This window comes from Halichoeres trimaculatus, unplaced genomic scaffold, assembly GCF_033239565.1.
Source record: "Halichoeres trimaculatus isolate MK-OKI-2021-1 unplaced genomic scaffold, fHalTri1.1 fHalTri1_scaffold_11, whole genome shotgun sequence".
Taxonomy (NCBI): domain Eukaryota; kingdom Metazoa; phylum Chordata; class Actinopteri; order Labriformes; family Labridae; genus Halichoeres; species Halichoeres trimaculatus.
The window spans coordinates 2,399,339-2,422,474 of record NW_027437189.1 but is presented as its reverse complement, the minus strand read 5'-3'; the positions used below and the strand labels follow the sequence as shown (position 1 = coordinate 2,422,474).

The 23,136-nt window shown below is 40.3% G+C and overlaps 1 protein-coding gene across 1 annotated transcript; it reads right to left on the bottom strand.

Annotated features, from left to right (window-relative positions):
• Positions 1-77: 77 nt before the first annotated feature.
• Positions 78-21,695, bottom strand: LOC141799452 (uncharacterized). Its single transcript, XM_074681695.1, has 6 exons — positions 21,121-21,695; positions 7,711-7,861; positions 4,246-4,313; positions 4,014-4,123; positions 1,449-1,540; positions 78-1,248 (listed from the first exon to the last, which is right to left on the bottom strand). Exons 1-6 carry the CDS (start codon positions 21,424-21,426, stop codon positions 677-679), a joined length of 1,299 nt encoding a protein of 432 aa, XP_074537796.1. The 5' UTR covers positions 21,427-21,695; the 3' UTR covers positions 78-676.
• Positions 21,696-23,136: the final 1,441 nt, after the last annotated feature.

The window sequence follows — 23,136 nt, the reverse complement described above, 5'->3', positions numbered from 1 at the left end:
AATTTTGCAAATTTTTGAAATCTCAATATTTTTTAGATTTTTGTAAAATTTTGCAACTTTCTGAAAGTTTTTGCCATTCTGATATTTCTAACTAGTGATTGAAGACTGTTAAATTTGGAGTCGTTGAAACATTCAAAGAAAAAAACAGCAGAGGGCGCCATTGTCTGTTATTATGTCCTTTATTGTTTCAAGTGGTTTTGAGAGCCAGGCTACTTGTTTCCTGTTGCTTACAGTGTTTATGCTAAGCTAGGCTAACTACTTTTGACTCCAGCTGTGAGAGTAACCACAGATTTTCAGAGAATTACCAAATAAAAGACGTTATTTCCGTCGCTAAAATTCACTCGGTTCCAGTTAATGTCCAGGAAACATCCAGGCAGTTGTTGTAAATTCGTTTCTTTGATTAGATTAAACATTTTTCTCTCTTCAGTGTTGATGTTTGTGTGTTTGAAGCGTGTTTTGAACACAGCGTTCAGGCGCAGACGACCTGAGGACGTTGAGAGCGCTGCGGCTGTTTCCAGATTTCTGTGAGTTCGTTAAATGATCCGCTCGTTTGACAGGTGAGACTGGAAGCAGTTTGTTACCTCAGGGTGGATTAACAAGGTCATGTGCAGTCAATGCAAGAGTGGCGAGGCGAGGCGAGGCGGACTCCTCCTCGTCTTCATCATCGTCTTCCTCCTCACAGCCTCAGAGCCAGGACCCCCATCAGACAGGCTAACAGGAGCGAGGGCGCGCACACCGAAGCGGCGTCCCTCGAACCTTTCTGGTTCTGGAAAATTTTTACCGTCACTTCTCTCTCTGCTTTTTCTGCTGGCTTCATCTTCTCCTTTTCCTCCTTTACTTCCTCTTCCTCCTCTTCCTCTTCCTCCTGTATGTCCACTTCCTGGTGGCGTCCCGCGGTCGTAGCAGGAGCTCTAGGGGGCAGCGTTCCTGGAGCGGGCGTGTCCTCTGGCTCAGTCTCCTCAGAGTCCTCTGCAGAGGAGGTGCTGATGCTGGGAGGGACAGGTGTAGTCGGAGGTGACGGCGTAGTCGTAGGTGGCGGTGTGGTCGTGATCGGAGCAGTCGTGGTGGCAGGAGGGACGTAAACGTCAGTTGTCGCAGGAGGAGGAACGACTGCCTCTGCTTCCGTTTCCACCTGGTCGGGCAGGTGGAAGGGCTCAGTCGTTGCAGGGATGTCCGTCCCTTCCTCGTCCTCTCCATCGTCCCCTCCATCGTCTCCGTCATCCTCGGCGTCCTCTGCCGTGTCTTCGGCTAACAAACAAAAAAAAACAAAAAAAACTTCTTAGACTTAACTCTTCAGATCTACAGGCTTCAAAAGAGACAAAAACTATAAAAAAGTTGATTCTGGGAACGTCACACTTTACGAAGCAGAGTTTACAGAGGGAAAAGCGACTCAGTGCCCCGAGGGAAAAAGTGGAGAAACTTCTGAAAAACGTGAAAGCTCGTCTCACCACAGAGGTTGTTTTCACACTTCTGGAAGTATTCAGGACAGCCGGAGCACCAGTCGCCTTCAACGTACGGCCTCACGTCCTCATAGTTCCCTCTGAAAACACACACACACACACACACACACACAGTTAGTGCAGAGTGTAACACACATCAAGTCTCACTTTCCACCTTGGAGTGTGTCATTAAGTCTCATTTTCTTTTCTCTTCTTCGCTGTTTTCCAAAAAGGTCGTTTTGAGAATTTCAATCCTGATCTGAGAAACGAACCAAAGCAACTGAGAAAAACTGAAAACAAAATCTCACTGATCAGGTTTAAATATAATGTGAGTGTGCAACCACAAGAGGGAGCTGTCGCCCTGCAGTAGAGAAACTGACAACAGGAGCAGTGAAAGGTGTTTGTGTCTCACTGTCAGCGGTAGGATCAGTGTTTCTCTCAGTGACAGAGGTCGTGTTGTCGTGTTGAGCGTTGAGGTGTTTGAGGGAATAGTTGAAGGAGAAGGGACAGAAAAGTGTTGTCAACTGCTTGTTTTCATTCTCTTAAAGTTCTCAGTCTCATCCATCATTTCTTTGTTTACTGTGTCACATTTTTCCTTCTTCGTTGGATTTATTAGCGAGGTACTCTGTGTTGCCCTGCTATGTCGTCACACTTAGCATATACAGCTTTCAGCATCTGGCTTACATGCCATCTACTGGAGGCTGACGTTTTTTGGGAATCCTGTGGGGCACGGAATTCCTGTAGGATTCCAGGGGATGGGAGTCAGCTTTGCAATTAATCATGTGATGGGACGGTACAGGATAAAAAGAAACAATCAGTGGTGATTGCTCTCAGACTGCAAGAGAAGCTCAGTTTCCCCTAAAATGTCCCTAAAAAAAAGTGTTGATATGTTCTGCTGTGTGAACATTTCATTGACTAAATCTGAGCTAGAATTCCTTCATCTTTAGTTCAGAATCAGCTCCTATCACAGGTAACTGGCTCCACCTCCTTCTCATTCATCCCCGCAGCGTCTCAGCGCTTTAACACAGTCGGACGCTGAGCGTCTTCTGACTTCAGCGGGGAAGCGTAGAGTGGGTTGTTCCACTGTGGAAACTGGACGGTCATTGGATAAACTCTGGGCTTTGTCCCGCCCATCGGACGCTCAGCGTCTCTGGGGGTCTATGAGGCAGTGGGCTGGCCTGGACGCTGGGCTTCTGCATGATGATTGGATGATCTGTCTGAGGCTGAATCCCTTTTTGATTGACAGTGAAATGAGCCAGTCAGAGATCTTGAAGTATAACCCTCCGCCGAGCATCTTCTGAGTTTTACAGTCAGTTGTTCTGGACTGATCCAGAGGTTTTATCGATCCCCAGTGAGTTTACTTTTCTTAAAAATGACGAGCGTTGAGAGAACACTGGTTAAATCCCTGAAAAAACACCTGGTTGGTACGACAGGGTCACAGATTATTTTCTTAAAAAGGAACGGAGGGCAGAATTTACCTTTAAATAAATAAACAAATTTATGATGTAAGCCGGAAAAAATGAGCTTCCCCTCTTTGACTGGCCAGCAGCCGCCACTGGACACAATAATATATGTGACATGTGCCTCTGTTCTGTAGTTCATTTCCAATGAGCCTACACTGTAACACAAGTGAAAAGAACTACACTTCCCAGAAGCCAACAGTAATCTAAAGAAGAACGGGGAGAAAATCAAATCAAGTTCAATGTACTGCGTAAAAACTGAAAGACGAGGGGAAAATGGGAGCAGTACAGGAGTGAGGGTAATTTTACCAGGAGTGTGGGAGTGGGATGGGACAGGAGTGAAAATCCACTCTGGTGTCACTCTCTACCGCCCACCAAGAAGGGCACGGATGGCGGTGGAAACATGAACAGAATCAGGCTTTCCTGATACCAACCATACCAAACTGTACTAATGTTTCAATCCATCAATCGTTAGCCTTTGTGCTTAACAATTCCCTGATCAATTCTTTACATTGCGCCAGAGCCGCCAGGCCTTATGTTGACTAGTCTGCTGCAGCTAGCTCAGCTTAGCAGTTAGCTAACATTTCCCAAGAAAACTCTGATTCAGGGTTTTCAGCTTTAAGTTAAGTCAAAATGGTATAAATCACCTTATTTACCAAAATAACAAAATAGCACAAGCTTGATGCAAACGTATATGGGAAACTGCATTGATATGCTAGCAGTTAGCATACATCAGTATAACTTCAGCTTCAGAATTTCAACTTTCATCACAGAAACATATCACATCAACTCTTTGTAAATAATACTGAGAATTTCAAATGTCAAAAGCTAACAGGCTAATGAAAGGCTAATGGCTAACTTCATAACTACGGAAAGGTTCCAAACAACTTAAACCATTGCTATAACCACTTTGAGACACTAGATGGCCTACTTGTGTCACATTGTGTGAAATTTTTACCTGTTTCTGTTTAATTATGCCCAGAAATATCCAGACTCAGAGACAAATTACATTTTATTCACTTACAGTATAAACTCAATTAAATGATGTTGACACAGAAAACCTGTAAAGCTACTTTTTATACCAAGAAAATTCAGGAAGTGATTGAGTACTGACGCGGGGTAGTAGTTGCAGACGAGGAAGTAGGATTTCCCCCAGTTCAGACCCTCCATGTCGTTACAGTGATGCATCGCACAGCCCACTCTGTGTGTGTCCGCCCACACCATCTGAAACACACACACACACATGCAAGGTTAGGTCAGGTCTATAGATTCATATGTGAGTGTGTGTGTGTGTGTGTGTGTGTGTGTGTGTGTGTGTGTGTGTGAGTGTGTGTGTGTTGTCCAACCTGTGTGTAGTGTCCACACATCTTGTCTTCATCACAGCTGTTGTTGTTGAAGTCGTAGTTCTGGTGCTCTGTAGGAATAGGAGACACGTCAGTCGTGTGTGTGTGTGTGTGTGTGTGTGTGTGTGTGTGTGTGTGTGTGTGTGTGTGTGTGTGTGTGTGTAGTGTTCCACACTCTAAAACCTGCAAAGCAACATAACGTGTTAAATAAGAATTGATTTTTTCATCCAGTGGAGGTATCTGGGTTGATGTTTGTTTCCCGGTGTTACCATGGAAACGTCACTGAGCTGGATGCAGCCGTCAGGTTATGACGTCACATGATGTCATGAGTCATTACTAATGATGGATTTGGCTCTGAGGCAGCTGAAATATTTGATCTGTTTTTTATTATTTCACTTTTTTTGGCAGCTTAAAGTCAGAGCAGTTTGAACACACACCTCTCACATGACACCAGCTCCTGATGACTCATGTTTTATTGTTCTTCCAGGAGGAATAATGAGGGAGGAAACTTTTAGACGTTTCACAGCAAGCTGCAGGGATGGATATTTTCTACATTTAACTCCTGAAATAATCAAGATTTAAAACTGAAAACTCCTGAAACCAAAAAGAGTGAAATTATTTCGGTACAAACACTGCCTGTTCATACATGGAATAAATACAGTGTTCCACTGTGACCACAGGGGGGCGCCAAAATTGACACAACCTAAAAATTCATCACAGTGGCTGGAAGTGAATTCAGAACTTGGCCTATTAATTCTTTATATGTTTTAAAAATAGGTGAATTTCCTCACACAAGAGATGCTTGAAATATTATTTTTAATGCCAATTTTCAAAAATCATCATAAATTGTGGGTAAATCAACTTGTACTTAAGAACAAGGGATTTACTTTAGGTGCAGTAATTCATACTTTCTGCTTTTTATTTTTATTTTTAAAATGTAATTAATATCTTTAAATGATCATATCATTTTGTATCAAACCAAATCATAGTGTATCATATCCTACAGTAGCGCAAAGTAATGTAACAAAACATGTCATATCATGTCATGGTGTTTTTTAACTTGTTTCTTTTTGTCTCATAGCATATCAAATTTTTAAAATTTGATTATGTCTTAGTTGAATTTATGTTTTGTACGGTATAATTTTCAACCAGATCTTATTTTATTGTTTTTAACTTAATCATATAGACAATACATTTATGTAAGATGGTAACAGATCATTTCATATATTTCATAACAATACACAACCAAATATTATTATATAGTGTCATAATCTACCATGTTGTGAAGTAAGTAACTGTATAATATCATACAGTATAACAAAGGGGTCTTCAACTTGATATATATATATATAAATATTTATATTAGGGCTGTCATTTTAACGCGTTAATTAGATTAATTAATTACACCACAAATTAACGCGTTATAAAAATTAACGCAGATTAATCTTGATCCCAAACCCGCAGGGGGTTCAAAGACGCACTTATTTTTAAATGTCTGGCATTTGCAAACCGTTTGTGCTACATGGAAATAGAGGTGTTCTCGTCAGATTTTCAAATTTCCGACGGTCCCTGAATGTATCACACTTGACGTCAGCAACATGCCGGAGTGAGCGAAAGTGAGTTGTGACTGCCGTCCACATCGCGTGTATTCACACGTCCTTTTTGAAAATCTACAGAAAATCAACCGTTGCTCAACTCTGTAAAAAACAGATAATTCTACACTCTTTACTGCATCAAACAAGCTTTGAATTATCGATATATATCCTGTATTTAAATCTTAAGAATTCTTTGAAAATTTCCTTCCATCTTCCTGGTGTTATGTTTCAGCTTGGGGCTGCTCTGCACCAATCAGCAACAGTTTGTGTGTTCAGAGCATGTTAAACTGAGAATACTTCACTTTTCTTTGATCCAAGACTTGAAAAAAAGTGTTTTGTACATAGTTCCTCACAGTTTTTAGCCTTTAGCCCTGGTTCTCCTGACCTCATAGAAGTATAGAAGTTCATATTGCAGTGAAAAATGAGTCCACATCGAGTAAAAATGTGAACAGAAGCAAAAAAAAACGTCCTAAAAATCAAATCAGCTTATCTTAGGTGCAGGACTGTGTAGATTTTGTAAAGATAGAACCATAAAACTTTTTTCATTTGTTCCTTATGCCTCAGGGAACCTAAAATGTGTTGTATATATTCCCACCTTATTTTTTACATGTTTTTTAGATGTATTTTAGTGTAATTTTAATGTCCTGGAGTTCAAATTATTAATTTGGGGACTTTAAGCAGATATGAGATTAAAATGCGATTAATTAGATTAATTAATTACAAATCCTGTAATTAATTAGATTAATTTTTTTAATCGCCTGACAGCACTAATATATATGTATGTACATATATGTATATATATACAAATATATATATATATATATATATATATATATATATATATATATATATATATATATATATATATATATATATATATATATATATACCACAGTATATTTTGTCATACTTTAGCCGATCGTATCTTTAAGCATAACATATCATAGCATCTCACTATAATTTTGTAATATATTGTAGGATGATGATAAAAGCTTTTCTTCTGCATTCTATTCTATTCTATTCTATTCTTTTGTATTCTATTCTGTGTCTCATTGTATCCTATCATATTGAACAACTGTATGCTGAATGTGTTGTACTGTATTGCATCCCATGGTTTGCTATAGTATCTTGTCATATCACACTGTATTGAATGTCAGTGAATTGTATCAGAGTTATATTCTGCCCCACGGTATCATAATGTTCCTCATAGTATAGTATATAGTTTAGGGGGATTATCAGTCTACGACATCGTAAAGATGCACACCCATTAGCTCCATTCGTTCAGACGAGTGAGCGTTTCTAAACACTAAATTCAACCTGTTAGCATCATCAAAAAGTACGGTTGTTCTGTGGACAGCTGTAAAAAACAATACTACACAATAGAGTCAACTTCTGTCAAGTTTCAACCGTAACAGAGCAACCGGTGTTTCAGCGTTAATAGCAACCATGCTAACTGGCGACTTTCGGCTGACAGCAGCCGTGATTAACGGCTGAGAGTCACCAGTTAACAGGGTCACACTTTACACTGATACACCAGCGACGTCTGCATGTGTGTAACTAAATGTGTATTCTTTATCCAATCTCAGTTAACCAGGTTTGACTGCAAACAAGCAACAATAACTGCTGATGCTCAAAATACAGATTTGACTTTGTTTATATAATGAAAAAGTTGGTTTGGGGCTGAGGTTGGACTCAATATGGACAGTAAATAATGAGTGAACCTACAAATTATGATTAACAGAAACAGATTTTATGACTTAAGTGAAATTAGGGAATATTATGAAATGTTTACATCCTGGTTATGGTGTGACCACTATGATAAAGGACTAGCTGTTGCAGAGTTCTGGTTCCACAAACTGATGAAGGGACTCACCCAGGAACCAATCTTTCAGAGCTTCCTGGAGGTCCAGAGGCTTGGTACCAGCGAACAGATTCTCTCCGGTCTCCTCCAGTTCAGGGTTGTGATTCCAGATACACTTAGCAGCATAGTTTTCTGCCACCACCTTCAGGCTGGGATCCCATTTCTGTGGATAAACAGAGAGAGGGTTGAGGAAGAGGATTTTCTCCTTAAGTTCAACGTATGAACGGTTCCTATAGGTCTGCAGACATGCGAGCCTTAAAGGTTGGATTAAACACTTTGGTTCAGTGTCAGAGTGAAGCGTATCTTGATTAGGAAGTTGGCAGTGCCATAATGAATCCTGCCGGCAACGCCAAAATGTTCTGAAGCAAAACAAACTGAGCAAGACAACGTTTAAAATCTTCTCTATGATACAGTCAGCCAGTAAATGCTGATGACCCTTTACAATAGCATAGTCTGTCATAGTTTTCAGCATATCCTACATCTTGATGTAGCATGTTAGCATGTTAGCATTAAAAGTATTTTTTTTTATCAATTTCTGGAAAATGAGCTCCAGGTTTATTATACTTTCACGAAGCTTTTGTCTGAACATTTAGTTATGTTATTAAACATTTATAATCCCCAAACTAAAACCTCTTACTGAAACCTTAATCATAATCAGAGAGAATCAACCTTCATCATCCAGTTTGTAATTGAATGCAGTGTCTTTGATTCTTCCTGTGGGTCCAGCTGATGAGCAGGAAGACGATATTAGATACAGATGCTTTGGTTCCTGCGGGGAGCTAAAAAAGTTTTTGGTCTTTGTTTTTGGTGTAAAGGTCTTTCACCTGTAAACCTAAAGTTTAAACGACTCCCTCAGTTACCCTAGTGTCTCCTGATTATTGAAATGAGAGCAATAAAAATGCCCTAGATTTGTTTGCAGATGTCAGGACGGAAGTTTGATTCTGGTATTTATAAATAATGTCTGGTTTAAATTGTTGTGACTTTGAATATCACATAAAGGAAATGTGAAGAATCCGGGAAGAGGAAAGCAGGGACACATTTTCATTTGTGAAGAACACGCTGAACCCTGAATCATGCTGACGTGGCTGAGACAGGAAATTATCACGTCTTATAAACATTTCGTTCTGTTTCCTCCTCGTACAGATTCGACCTCAGGGTATCACCGTGGCTTTATTTCCTGAATATGATGTCACCGTCTCATCCATGACCTGACCTTTGACCCTTCACACCAGCCTGTCTGTCTGAGGTATGTAACTCAGGGCCATCGTGCCTTCTCATTGAACCAAAGCGTCACTTCCTGGACAGGATGGAGTTATCAAACTGACGCTGGGAATCACCTGTGGGGAGTTTTTGATTCGAGTTTGGGGTTTCCTACATTTTTAAAAAGCATGTTAAATTGTTCAACTTGGGTATTGGTCTTTTTTTTAAGTCTTTATTTTGTCCCTCTGGTGCCTCTGTAGTATCTTTACATGATTCACAGTTCAGTAAAGTCTTTATTTTTCTCTCCCTGGTGTTTAGTTAAAGTCTTATCTCCTCCTTCAGACTCTGCTCTGGCTCCTGTCTCTTTAAGAAATGATGTCAAAGCTCTACACGGTCTTTATGCTCCATCAATGCGGTTCTAGAATGTTCAGCATCAAAGACAGAGAGCTTTCTGCCCTGATGATGTCACGACCATTGAATGTATAATTGATGAATGTAGTCACATTGACATCACCCGTCTGTTTCTAAAACAGATTTTTGAAGCAGATTGGCTGGCGCAGCCATATTGGAAATGACCCTGGCTTTAAGTCTCCACGCCAACGGCTATAGGGCGCCCGTCAGTGACATGAGCTGAGCTGTGCCCCTGATTGGGCTAACTTGTGATCTTAATATCCTCTAAATTAATCTGACGGCAACCTCAATTAATTATAATATAATATAATATGATATAATATAATATAATATAATATAATATAATATAATATAATATAATATAATATAATAAAATATAATATAATAATATACTAATATACTAAATATTTACCTAAGATTTGCTCCTCTTAGCCCCTCCTCCATTATCCTTTAATCAAGTGATTATTAACAAGTATACTTTTATTAATATTCATTTATTAATCAACTAATGTATTTACTTTTTAAGTATTATTATTAGTTCTGTTAGTACTGTACTTTTTTTTACTAACAATAATAATAATAATAATAATAATAATAAAAAATATAGTAATAATAATAGTAATAATAATAATAATAATAATAATAATAATAATAATAATAATTATAATAATAATAATAATTTTAAAAAATGAATAAATAAATAATAATAATAATAATAATATAGAAAGAAAAAAATTAAATTAAATTAAAAAAAACCTCCAAACTGCCAAATTAGATAATAATTTTGTAGTATCTTTAAATAAGATACAGCTAGGTAAAATCACTATTTTCCTCTCTCTGGTGTTAAAAAAAAAACCCATTTTGCTTTAGCTGCCGTTTCTTTAAGGACCCCCGCTCCACAAACCCCCTACACTCTGATTGGCTAGCCCTTTGGGGGCCTGTAGGGGGCAGGGACTATTGGCAGACCTTGTTATCATGTCTTTTAATTTCAGCAAGTCTGGTGTCATTTTTTAGGGATTTTTACCCACTCTTTACGGCTTTTATGAGGGACTTTTGCATGGTATTTGGCGCCCCCTGTGTTCAAAGTTGTAACTCTAATAGCTGGTTTTGTCCTGTACATGAGTAAGTGGTTTACTTAAAGAGAAAAATCCGCACCTATACTTACATTGCTTATGCTGTCAATAAATGAGAATCCTGTTAAAGGAGAGACATCTGTTCTGACGCCTACCCTACAAAAGCTGTTTCAAATATCAAATAACTACAGATAAAAGCTTTTAATCTTTATAAACATGCTCTGGTTTAAAGTTAAGGCTCATAAACGAGCATCGTTATCAATTTCAACCTGTTTTACATCCACATGAAAAACCCTTAGGGGAGCTTTAAGGTGCAGCGTACAGTCATCATGACGGGAACTGAAGCTAATTAGCCTTAAAGCTAACATCTAAACATAACATTAGCCAAACAAATCTCTAATGGAGTTATCATCCGTGACTTACAGGCATGATAACCATACACACACATTGCTAATGGTGTGTGTGTGCATGCGTGTGTGTGTGTTAGTGTTTCAACATGACCACGAACATGACCCCAAAGTCAAAACACGGACCAGATGTTGAGAGAGCCTGGAGAGAGGCAGGAATGTGGAGGAGACCCCTGACTATTGTTTGTGTTGTGTGTCATCACTGGACAAATAAACACACACACACACGCACACACACACACACACACACACACACACGCAGGAATATTAAACTCTCAGACAGAACCCTGTTGTTCATTCTCTCCGGTTTGTTTCAGAGTTTCAGAGACAGAAATGTCCCGAGGTTCAAACTGTCACGCTCTGCACCGTAACTCTTACACTAACTCAGCTCTTCCTCTGTGCGTCTACAGATCCCATCAAGAGCTCAAAATAACTGGAAGTTAGTTTTTATTAATAAACTTTAACGCTTCGTGTCGGCTCTCAAACTCCTTGAGGTATTTGAGGTAAAACTGGTCCTGGTGGAGTGAATAAAAAGCTGCCAGGGGAGGAAAACAGTGAGGTCAGCCCAGTGAAAATCAGTCTCTACTCAAAACATACACATTAAATTATATAAACCAACTCAGAAGAGTGTTTAAGTGAGGAGCTGGCAGGAGGAGTCCAAACAAAGGGAGCAGAGTCTTGACAACAGATCTCTGTGACGGGACACGGAGAGTTTGAAACTCAAGCTAACGACGGAAAAACTCAAATTAACAACGAGCCTTTGCTCAGCTGAGCTATAAAAACAGATTAGGCTGATATTATCTGCTAAAAACACAGAACAGTTACATACCCTCCAAAGTCAAAGTTGCACCTGTTCACTATACATGAGTGGTTTAAAGTCAAAGCACAACAGATACACTACAAAAACTAAAATCTAAGCAGATGTTTACACCTCATTATGAGAAAAACAGGCCTAACTAAAGCCAAAATTACCTGACAAGTCCAGAAAATGCCTCATTTCAAGATATAAAAGACAAAAATGACACCTGAGGAAAAACTGTTCTTGGTTTCTTTCTTTAAAATCCTTTTTCAAGTGCTCGTTAGATTACCGTAACTCCTCTAATATTTGGGCAAGAAAAATCTAACTTCTCTTTAAAGAGGATAAGACAAGCTTTACAGTGATACCCGGGGTATTATGCACTACAACGGAATCTAAGGATGTTTCAATCACAGGGAATAACTGATCCAAGCTGCTTTCATTACCATAACTCTTCAATTATTTGGGCAAGAAAAAAACCCAAAATGTTTCCTTAAAGAAGGGAAGATGAGCTTTACAGGTATGATATCTGACTCTTCAAAAGCTAAAATAACAAATTAAAAAAAAAAAATTCCAAATAGCTTTTTTGTTAGTGAAAAGTAAATAACACCACACTGGTTTTGATACATTGTAATAGTTTTCTTATTAATGAATGAAAATAATCTACCGATAAGCATAAAGTCAGAACAGAGAAAACTTTTGACAACAAGCTAACTTTGTCAGTTTGTAGCGTAGTTTAGCAGCTACTATATCTCTCTCTCCTCACAGCCCGGTGCTCTGAGACGTGTCTTTAACGTGTAACGTTAGTGAATCCTGGTTCTGTCCTACCAGAGCTCATCTACCAACTCCAACCTCACCAAGCAGAGCTAACGTAACCTGGCTCTTCATTTTATTGATAGACTCTCAAGTTTGAACAGACCCCTGCAGAATAACTGCTGACTGTGGGTTGGAGGCAACATTAGCACAAACACATTAACCTGGGTTGAAGCCCTTAGCTCCAGTGTAACCCTTAAGCTAATGTTTTAGCCTATAGCTTATAATTTATCCTTTAGTATAAGTTTATGCCCCAGGGTGTGTTTAAGCCTTAAGACCGTGTTTTATTAAGCTTGTGTTTTAGCCTTTAGCTCATGTTTTTTCTTTTTGCTCCTGTTTTAGCTTTAAGGTTGTGTTGAAGACTTTAGCTTGTGTTTTATGCTTTTAGCACATATTCTAGCTAATGTTTTAGACTTAACCATGTGTTTTAGCCTTTAGCTTGTGTTTTAGCATTTAACTTGTATTTTAACCTTAAGCTTGTGTTTTTGCCTTTAGCTCATGTTTTAGCCTTTAGCACGTAATTTAGCCTTTGCCTTTAGACTATTTTTCAGCTGTAAGCTCATGTATTAGCCTTTGGCTTGTGTTTTAGCTTTTAGCTCGTGTTTTAGCCTGTAGCTTCTGTTTCAGCCTTTAGCCCATGTTTTATCTTTTAGCACATATTATAACTGTTACCTAATGTTTTAGCTTTTAGCTTGTGTTTTAGCTTATGTTTAAGCCTTTGCACATTTTTTAGCCTTTAGCTCATAATTTTGCCTTTAGCTTGTATTTTTTACTTTAGCTTGTATTTTAGTCTTTTTCCTGTGTGTTAGCCTTTAGCTCGTGCTCTATCTCTCTCCTGTTTCTCTTTCTTTTGCTCTTCTGTCCTTTTTCTGTCTGACAGTTAGGCTCCAGTGTCCACCATCACTACAAAATTAATCACAGAAATCATTTTCAGCAGAGAAAAACACAGATCTCTTTTCTTTCTGATAAACTCCATCATCGGCGTGGTGTTGTCATAGAGACGTAGACGTGCTGTTAATCAATCTGGAAGTAGCATTTTGAAATAACCTATATTAGTGCTGATAATCTCATTTTAAAGTGTGGATGAGGATCAGGCAGATATCTAGAAGACCAGACTCACAGGGATTAAACCAACACCTAACACTCGTTGGTGTTTGTTGTGATCGAACAGTTCAGGAAGTTTCTTCATCCTCAGTTAAATTTCAACGCCACACTCTTTTATTCCACTCTGACACGTTTAAAGCGTTTTTCAGCCCCAGTTTGTCTCCAGATCTCAGTACGTGTTTCTGAACATGTTATCTGAGCGCAGAGCGTGTAGTTACACTGAACAGACGTGTTTCCTGCCAAAAAGAGGAGCAATCTGTCTCTGTGATCTCCTCCCTGTTACCTCCCAACACTCCCTGCTCCATCTCACTCCATCTACATGTTACCTCCATCCTTTCCTACTTTCCTCTCTTTTTCTTTCTTTTTCCTACCCTCCTTTCCTCACCTATCTTTCCTTTCCTTGCTCCCTCCCCCCCCCTCTCTAAATCTGGTTGTATTCTCGTCCTCTGTCTCCAGTCTCAAAAACAACAGAGAAAAACATTAATATGGAAATGTCCCAGTGGGGCTACCATAGTGGCTGGAGACAGGCTGAGACGTCTCCCCGTACTCACACACACACACACACACACACACAATCACACACACACACACACACACACACACAAACACACACACACACACAAACACTCTCGGCGTTCATTCATTCACGACCTAATATTCCTTATTTCTTTCTTTCTGTATAAACATCTCGTCTCTTTCGTCTCCGTCTCTTTCGTCTCCATCTTTTTCCCATCAGTCCTCGTCCTCCTCTGTTGCTCAACCCTGACGCCGGCTCCCTCCCTGTCTCCGATGAGTTCACTGCAGTTTCTGCTCCGACTCTCATTGTGTCATCAACAAGGAGGGAAACACCCGTCTGTTCCTGGAACCCGGGCGCAGATTTACTCAGCGTTTTTGTTATCCTACCCAACCACCTGATCCTCAAACAGCGTTTTGTGTTGGTCTGTGTTGGAGAATAGTTGTTGTGTGCGTTTAGCACCTAAATTATCTCCTTAAAGAGTCAGACCAGCTGAGCGTGTCCGATCCACAAACCAAACCAAAACAATGAGCCGGCCCCGACCTGTCTGACGCCCAACAGATAAAAACCATCAGAGATTTAATCTGACCTGAGATTCACCTCAGAGATCACCTGAGAGGTATGAAGGGTCCTCCAGGTAGAAACAGGATGAACATTCAGATAAGGAGTCTGCGTCCTTGATATCTGCCTGATCCTAATCCACTCTTTAAAATAGGATCATCAGCACCACTGCATCATTGCTTCCCGACCAGGTCTGAGAAGACCAGACTGATTTACAGCACATCGAGGTCTCTATGGCAACTCCACACCGACTGATGAAGTTCAGTAGAGAGAAGAGAGATCTGAGTTTTTCTCTGCTAAAACGATTTCTGTGATTAATTTTGTAGTGATGGTGGACACTGGAGCCTAACTATCAGACAGAAAAAGGACAGAAGAGCAGAAGAAAGAGAAACAGGAGAGAGATAGAGCACAAGCCAAAGGCTAACACACAGGCTGAAGGCTAAAACATGAGCTTAAGGCTAAAACACAGGCTAAAGGCTAAAACACAAGCTAAAGGCTAAAACACAAGATAAAGGCTAAAAGACAAGCTAAAGGCTAAGACAAACGATAAAGGCCAAAACACAATCCAAAGGCTAAAACACAGGCTAAAGGCTAAAACATGATCTAAAAGCCAAAACACAAGCTAAAGGCTAAAACACCAGCCAAAGGCTAACATATATGCTAAAGGCTAAAACACCAGCCAAAGGCTAACATATATGCTAAAGGCTAAAACACATAGCAAAGTCTTAAATACATGCTGTAAGCTAAAACACAAGCTAAAGGCTAATACCTAGGCTACAGGTTAAAATAAAAGCAAAGGGCAAAAATACAAGCTAAAGGCTACAATACAGTCTAAAATCTAGTCTAAAGTCTAAAACATGGTCTGATGGCTAAAATACCAGCCTAAGGCTAAAATATGTGCTGAAGGCTAAAACACAAGCTAAAGGCTAAAATGTGGTTCAAACGCTAGAACACTAGCTAAAGGCTAAAATATAGTTTTATAGCTAAAACTTGTGCTAAATGTTAAAACATAAGATATAAGCTAAAACATAGGCTAAAGGCCCAAACACTAGCCTAAGGCTAAAACACAAGTTTAAACCTAGAACACATGCAAAATGAAAAACACAAGCTAATGGCTAAAACATGGACTAAAGGCTTAAACATGACCTTAAGGCTAATACACTAGCCAAAGGCTAAAGCATATGCGTATGGTCTAAACATGAGTTTAAGGCTAAAAACACAGGCTAAAAGCTAAAACATAAGCTATAGGCTCAAACACAAGCTAAAGGCTAAAACCCAGGTTAAAGGGTAAAACACAAGCTAAAGGCTAAAAAACATGAGCTAAAGGCTAAAACTTGAGCTCAGACAGCAGCAACACAATGAAAATCCCATGAACACTTTGTGTGGGTGAAAACCACCCGGCCTTGGTGCTCCAGGCTTAAGACCATTCAGCTTAGTCTGAACACTGTTCACCCAAACTGGTTTAAATCTCCCAGAGTCTGAAAGTCTGAGTCTCAGATCCTCTAAAACTCCACATGTAAACCTTCAGATTTAGGAAACAGCTCCTTCTGTCTGTGTCCTCATTTTCTCACAGCTGTAATCGTCCTGAGAAACAGTCAGAGTGTCTAACGCATCCAGAGACGGGGTTTCTCTGGTTTGATTTGGACTGTTGGATTAAAGACGTGATCTTAATCATGTTATCATCAATCTTCAATCAAAGCTGCTCTGTCAAATCAAAGCTTTCCAGCCTCTCTTTACTGTAAACTCTAAGACTCTTCAAGTCAGGACAGTAAAAAGAGAAACAGCAGAAACAAAGAAAGATAATCAAAACAAGACTGAAGACAAATACCAGCAAACAGACAAACATCTGTTTTTGTTTTCAGGGAGGAGAAGAGAAAGTGAGGAATGAAACTCAGAGGATGATAAATGGACCGCTTTAAGTGAACTTGGCGTTTCAATCTGAAGACTGAGTCTGCTTTAATGTTGGATCTTCTGTCGTTTACAGACGTCATAACGCACAATAGACACGGAGAGGAAACAATGCATGTGTGGAGCTTTGGGAAACTCAGTCAGGGAGAAGAAAGACTTGAAGCTTTTCAGAAAAATGTCACGTTTGCATTGTTTGACTCTTAAATTCACATTTGGCAATTATAAAAGTTGTGCTTGGAGCTTCTTTAAAACTCAAACTGTAAGAGAAATTTTAGATTTGCTGAGCCTGCTTTTGCTCTCCGTACAGACTTGTTTTCCTGCTGAAACCTGATTGGTTGATGATCCTATGTCTGGGTGCTTTGGCCCTTTTTCCCTAGCTGGACAAAAACTTAAATATTTACCATCTGTTAAATGATTATTTCACATGGAAGTATTAGCATTGCAAAAGAAGAAAAACACACAAAAAATGTTTTGGTTTTTTTTGTTTGTTTTTTTTCCAGGAGTTTAAAGCACAGCTTCCTAGCTCTCAGTCATTGTTGGAATTATTGACATGGGCAAAAACTTGTGGTGTCACAGTCATTTAGCATTTTGGCTAATGTTACGTTGTTTTTTCTTCGGGGCTACACATCCTTGTGATCACTGTAATGACACATAAATCACTGGAAAGTACAAATTCTTAGGTTTCCACTTCTGTTTCAATTGAGTGTTTTCATGTGAAAACATGAGGTCGGCCATGTTGGAGGCGCTCTCACAGCAGAATGGAATTGGGTTCCCGGGTATACGGTGCTGTTGTTGCACAAAATGGTAAATTACTGCTTTGTTTTTGTCTACACTCAACCAGTCAGGCCAAGAAAAACAACTCCAATGCATCCAACTACCAAAAGTTAGCGCAAATTGGGTGAGGAGTGCCAACAGTTGTCCGAAAAACCGAGGCGACTGTGGCTAGCTGAGCTCCACTGGGATTTCAGACGATACTCTGGACGACGTTTGAGTCTGTTCACAGCATTTTCAGTCAGGTCGGCAGAGTTGTCAAAAGTATTCTCATTCATTACTCAAGCAGAAGTAGAGATAGTAGCGTTTAAAAAGACTTTTATAGAAGTTGAAGTATCAACTTGAGCTTTTTCTTAAGTTAAAGTATAAAAGTACTGGTTTCAAAACTACTTAAGGTATAAAAGTAAAAGTGATATAAGGGGAACAAATGCCTTTATAGAAAAAAGCTGAGGCTGTACCACAGGAGCCTAAAGTGCACTCTAAAGGCCATCATGACTATGAAGTTTCATTTTCGTTAAAAGTGTTGACCAATACTCAACACAAAGGCTAGATCGCTTCAAACTAATCTGGGCTGAAATGTTTTATTACTTTATTTAGACAGTACCACAACACCCACACTGTTTCCCTTTGATCATATGACAGTCACGATGCTCAGTGTGTTCACCTGCCCATGGCTAAATAAAAATCGAGGGAGAGCTTCACTATGCCTCATTATTGTAAGTCAGGCTCAGGCAGTGTTGTGTTTATACCCCTCATATGACCACAATCCAACTCACTCTATGCAAATGGCGCAATTTATCTAAATAGGTTTTTATTTTTTGTGTGTGTTTGTGTTGTTCTCCTTTTTTTTTCCAAGCTGAAGGGAAACAGGAGTAATGAGGCCATGTCTTAAAATGTTAAGTGAGGAAAAAAAGTTTTTTTACTTTGCTCAGTGTCTTTCAGTTTTTTTAAAGTGCCAGAAAGTTTGTCTCCCCCAAAAGATCAGCATTTATTCCATATTGACTCCCTCCCCCATTAGAAATATCATCTCTGTTTTCATGCTGTTGTTGGGCAGATAATGATAAAAGATGCTCTGAGGTCATCAGTGACAGAATTCCGTCTATGACCTCAGAGTTCTAGAACTCCTGCTGTTGCTCTGCAAACAGAATGTTCTGCATGCATGCTCCTGATTGGTTGATTCTCCTCAGGCTACAGACTGTAACCTGACACCTCTCAGACAGGAATAAAGACCACTGCCCACAGATGAGCTTTGCCAACCTGGCCTCTTTGTTTTCTAGGATGCTTTCTTGACTCCTTCTAGCGATTTTTTTTTCCAAACAAGAGGCCGGCGACAAATCTAGATACTTATTTGAAGTTTGGAGACTCTGATGTGAAAGCAAGTATTGATCACCAGCACCGGCTGCTGCTCAACAAGTGGCAGGTGCTGCCGTGGGCTCCTCTCCTATCCAAAACACTCACAGACGGACGAGTCCACTTTTGACGGTCCCAAGCCCAGATAAAGAAGGAGGGACAATATATTGACATTAAGAAAAAGGATTGACAGAAGAAAGTTTATTTATTAATATATTTATGTTGTTGTTTTTTAAACACATTCTGTCTTTCCCACAATGTATGCAACCAGGGGATGATGTCTTGAGCGACTTTTAGCGGCTTCTGGGAAAGTCAATAGCGACTTTCTGTACAGTGGAGTCGGCAACACTGCTAAAGATCCTTCAATTTCACAAAGAGAAAAAAGCTCTGACACATGGGCTGACCAATAATGAATCAACACTCTCCCTATTGAGCCAATCAGCTAACACAGCCAAAATATCTACTCTCCCAGGGAAGATGAAGCTGTAAATTAACAGAAAAGAAGTTTTAATGACGTCTATTATGAAGCAGAAGGCTGGAAAACAAACAAACGAGCATCGAAATCCAGCTTTGTTGCAGTGAGTCTGCGTCTCCTCTGAACATTTAAACGTCAGAAACATGAACTGACTCTGGATGATGTTTTCTCAGGATCATTATGAAAATATCTGAGCTTTATAAACTTTACGACCCGTCCCACAGAGCCACTCATGATCTGCTGTAAGCTCCGTGTTTCTTCTTCCTCTCCTCTCTGAAAACATATTTTTCTCCCTCCTTCGCTGATTCCTGCAGATAGTTTCATGTGACCTGCTGAGGTTTGGATTAATCACATCATCTACCCACAATGCCGCTCAATGACAGACTCCTGCTGCTCCCACCGCCTCAAATTAGATTAAATAAGCCAACAGCAGATCCTCTCTCTGGGTATAAAGACCAGTCTGTGACGTCTGAGGACGCGCCTCGCTGTGACTCAAATCAAAGATGACTCAGCTCGATGACTGCAGGTTAACAGCTTCAAACTGACCCGTCGGATTAAACTCGCCTCCAAAAATTTAATCTGGACTGGAAACAGCCCAGGACGAGCTACTCTATGTACTCTGGTCTGTGGTTTTTCCAGATAAAACAGGATAAACCTCATTCAGCATTTTTTTAATAGCTCTGAGACTACAAGTACATACTTTGTCCTGAGGGGGCGCCAAAATCCACACAAACTGACAGTTTATCTTCAGTTTCCCCTTTACCGCCCAAACTTCTACATCACTTTAACATTACATAAACCACAACAAGATATTTTCACGTTGTTTACATAGGGATAAGACAAACCAGGACCTCACTTAAAACCAAGGGGTTTGACAAATTTCCCTTGATACGGATATTTTTTTTATCACATATCCAATCCTTCGCTCCTCTACGTAAATATTAGCCACGTTTTGAATTGTTGGTTTTATTTTGAAATCGCAAGCTAACGCTACTATAGCTACAGCTACAGCCGATAATAGCTACAGCAATGTCAGAGCACATTCACAAGCTAGCTAACCTTACAGTATTCAGAAGCTACAAAATATAGCTTCTGTTTACTGTAATGTTAGCTTAGCTTTAGCTTTTCGTAGCTTAGCTGTCTCATCACTTGTGTAATGCAGTCAATCTGACTTCAGTTTATCATCACTTTGTAAAAATGTGTTTACTTTGGAAGAGAAGAAACAGTTGCTCTGATTACGACGGCTAGCTAGCAAGTAGGGGTGATGACGTAGCGGGCATTGAGTGGTGTATTGTTTTTTAATTTAAAGATTTCAGGTTTTAATGTGATACTTTATATTGTTTTACCATAAGGGTTTGATTTTTTTTAACTCGATTGTTGTTCATTTTGTTGAGCTTGTGTTTGAACAGGGAGGACAGGGAACAGCTAGCTAAAACAAGGAATGTGGCTAACTTTGAGAATTTGATAAAATTCTTACATACTTGGGTTATAACATTCTGAGATTCTGCTGTTAGACTAATGCCTCTAGAAACTGAATTTACATTTTTATATTGAATTCGAAAAGCATGAAAACCTAACTTTTTAACTCAATTTCAGTTCCGTATTACAATACAAATGGATTTTTTAAAGTTAATTTCTTTCATTTTCCTACAAGAACAAGTCGTCCGGATAAATCCACCCTCATAGCCTTTTATAAGACAAGATAAAAAAAAAAATTACTTGATTCCCAGGGTGAAATTATTTAGAAAGACAGAGATATGGTTTTGTACCTATTGTCCCCCCATACCGTGTCAAAGTCAGTGTCGCTATCCAGGTGACAATGATAAAACTAGCTGTAGATATCAGATTAAATCAGATTTTAGTTCCTATGGGATTGATTTGAAAACAACAAGTCTGACCTTTGACCTTTTAAAGCAGCATTTAGCAGAATGTCAGGGACTTTTCTCAGATTAGGAGAAACTGTCAGGAGAGACGCTGGAGCTTCTTTTTGACGGTTAAACCTTTTTGATTCTGTTGCAGGTTTTTCTCAGGTGTCTTACCAGAGGCATCATGGCCGAGGCGGGGGGAACGACCGCTCCCCTGTAACGGTTGTGAAGCTCCACCAGCAGCTCCTCCTCCTCCTCGTTCAGAGAGCTCCAGGCTCCAGGGACCACCAGGGCCCCCAGCAGGAGCCAAGCCCAGAGAGGGGCTGCACTCGGCGGGCTCAGACCACACCGGGCAGACCCCCTCCTCCTCCTCAGCCTGGAGCCCCACGAGGAGGCCCCGTCCTGGGTAGTCCTTAGAGCGGTGGTCCCCTGCTGACCAGAGACCCCCTGGAGAGCCTCTGAGAGGCTCCTGTGGTGCATGCTGGGAAACAGAGTCCTGGGGTGAAGTATCCTCAAAGGTCAGTCCAGAGTCCGGCGAAGAGTGTGTAAAAACGATCTCTGACTTTGTTTGTGTGTGTGTGGGTGTGTGTGTGTGTGGGTGTACAATAGGCCTCTTCTTCTTGTCTTGTGAGTGTGTGTAAGTGTGTGTGTGTGTGTGTGTGTGTCAGTGCTGCTCTCTCTCAGCTCTGCAGATCTCACTCTTCGTCTCCCGGCTTTAAGAGGGAGAGGATCCTCCTCCTCACACTGACACACACACTCCACAGTTCACATTTCACACACTGCACCGACTGGTACGCACGACAAACACACCCCACAGAACCCCCTCAGTCCTCCCAGCTCCTCCATATTCTCCATGTCAGCCTCCTCCTCCTCCTCCTCCTCCTCCTCCATCTCTTTGTCTCTCCATCTTTGGTTTTTGAGTGGCTCATCTGTACGACGCTGAAAACAATCAGAGCCTAAAGTTTCTCTGTGGCTTCAGTCAGGGTTGAAAACAACAAAGGTCCGTCTCTGAATCAGAAAGAATAACTCATCCTTCAGTCGAGGTTATGAAAGAGTGGCTGTTTGTTTTAGTCATCAGGATCATTTCAGCAGGTGAAACTGAGATTAGGAAACTCCTCCTGAGATTACTCCTGACTCACTGAGCAGTTGATCCTGATACGCTCTGTGACTCACACTGAGTAACACACCTCTCACAGGAAGGACTTTTTAGTTTAAAGAGGGGGTACTGTTCTTGTTTCAGTCTTCATTCTGTCCCTCAGGTACCCCTCGTAGTATCTTAGCATGATTTTTTTTTCTCCCTGCTGTTTTAGAAAATAGCTTCCGTCTGAAACTCTTCGTTTTACCTGCTGTCTCTTTAAGACCCCCTGCCCCACCTGTCAGTGGGCGGAGCTATAGGTAGACCTTGGTCTATGTTGTGAGTTTCCAAGGTTTCCGTGTAGATATTAATAAACCACAGACTATCTTACAGACCTGAATGCTGTTTCACCGTGTGGCAGCTAACGCTAACGTTCATGTAGCACAGCTAATGCTAACATTCATAAACTTCTAAACAACAAATACATCCTACTGGTGTCACGTTCAGGAACTTGTGTGATGGATTGTGCAAAAGGACTCAAACCGTGAAAGAAGAATGAATTTAAGTTTGACACATGAGCTCGTACCGTTCCACCAAGTGGTCCGGTACGGATCAGTACAGTTTGGTACGGGTCGGATCAGTAAAGCCTGATCCTGTTTGCATTTCCACAGCCAACCATGTCTTTCTTGGTAGACGGCGTGTTAGCCAGATGCTGACAGTCACACCAGCTATGTAGCATGACGGCATAGCAGGGTGACACAGTGTACCCCGCTAATAAATCCAACAAAGAAGAAAAAACGCGACACAGTAAACAAAGAGCAACGATGAAGACATGCAGCATTTCGTCCTCTCTGTGATTGGCATGTATCTTTGATACAAAGAACAATCAAGCTTTGTTTCAGAGAAGACTGTGTGCCACCAGGGGAAATACAGCTGCTGTTGCAGTAATTGACGATTCTTTTGACCAATCAACGGTCTGCAGTGTTGTAGCTCCACCTTCTGAGAGCAGATTGGTTCAGTCTGGCACCCAAACGAAAGGGTCCCAAAAAGTGGGACGGCTCGTCACAGTTTTTAGTGATCTGTCCCGGGATAAGTCAGTGGAAACGCTGCAAAAT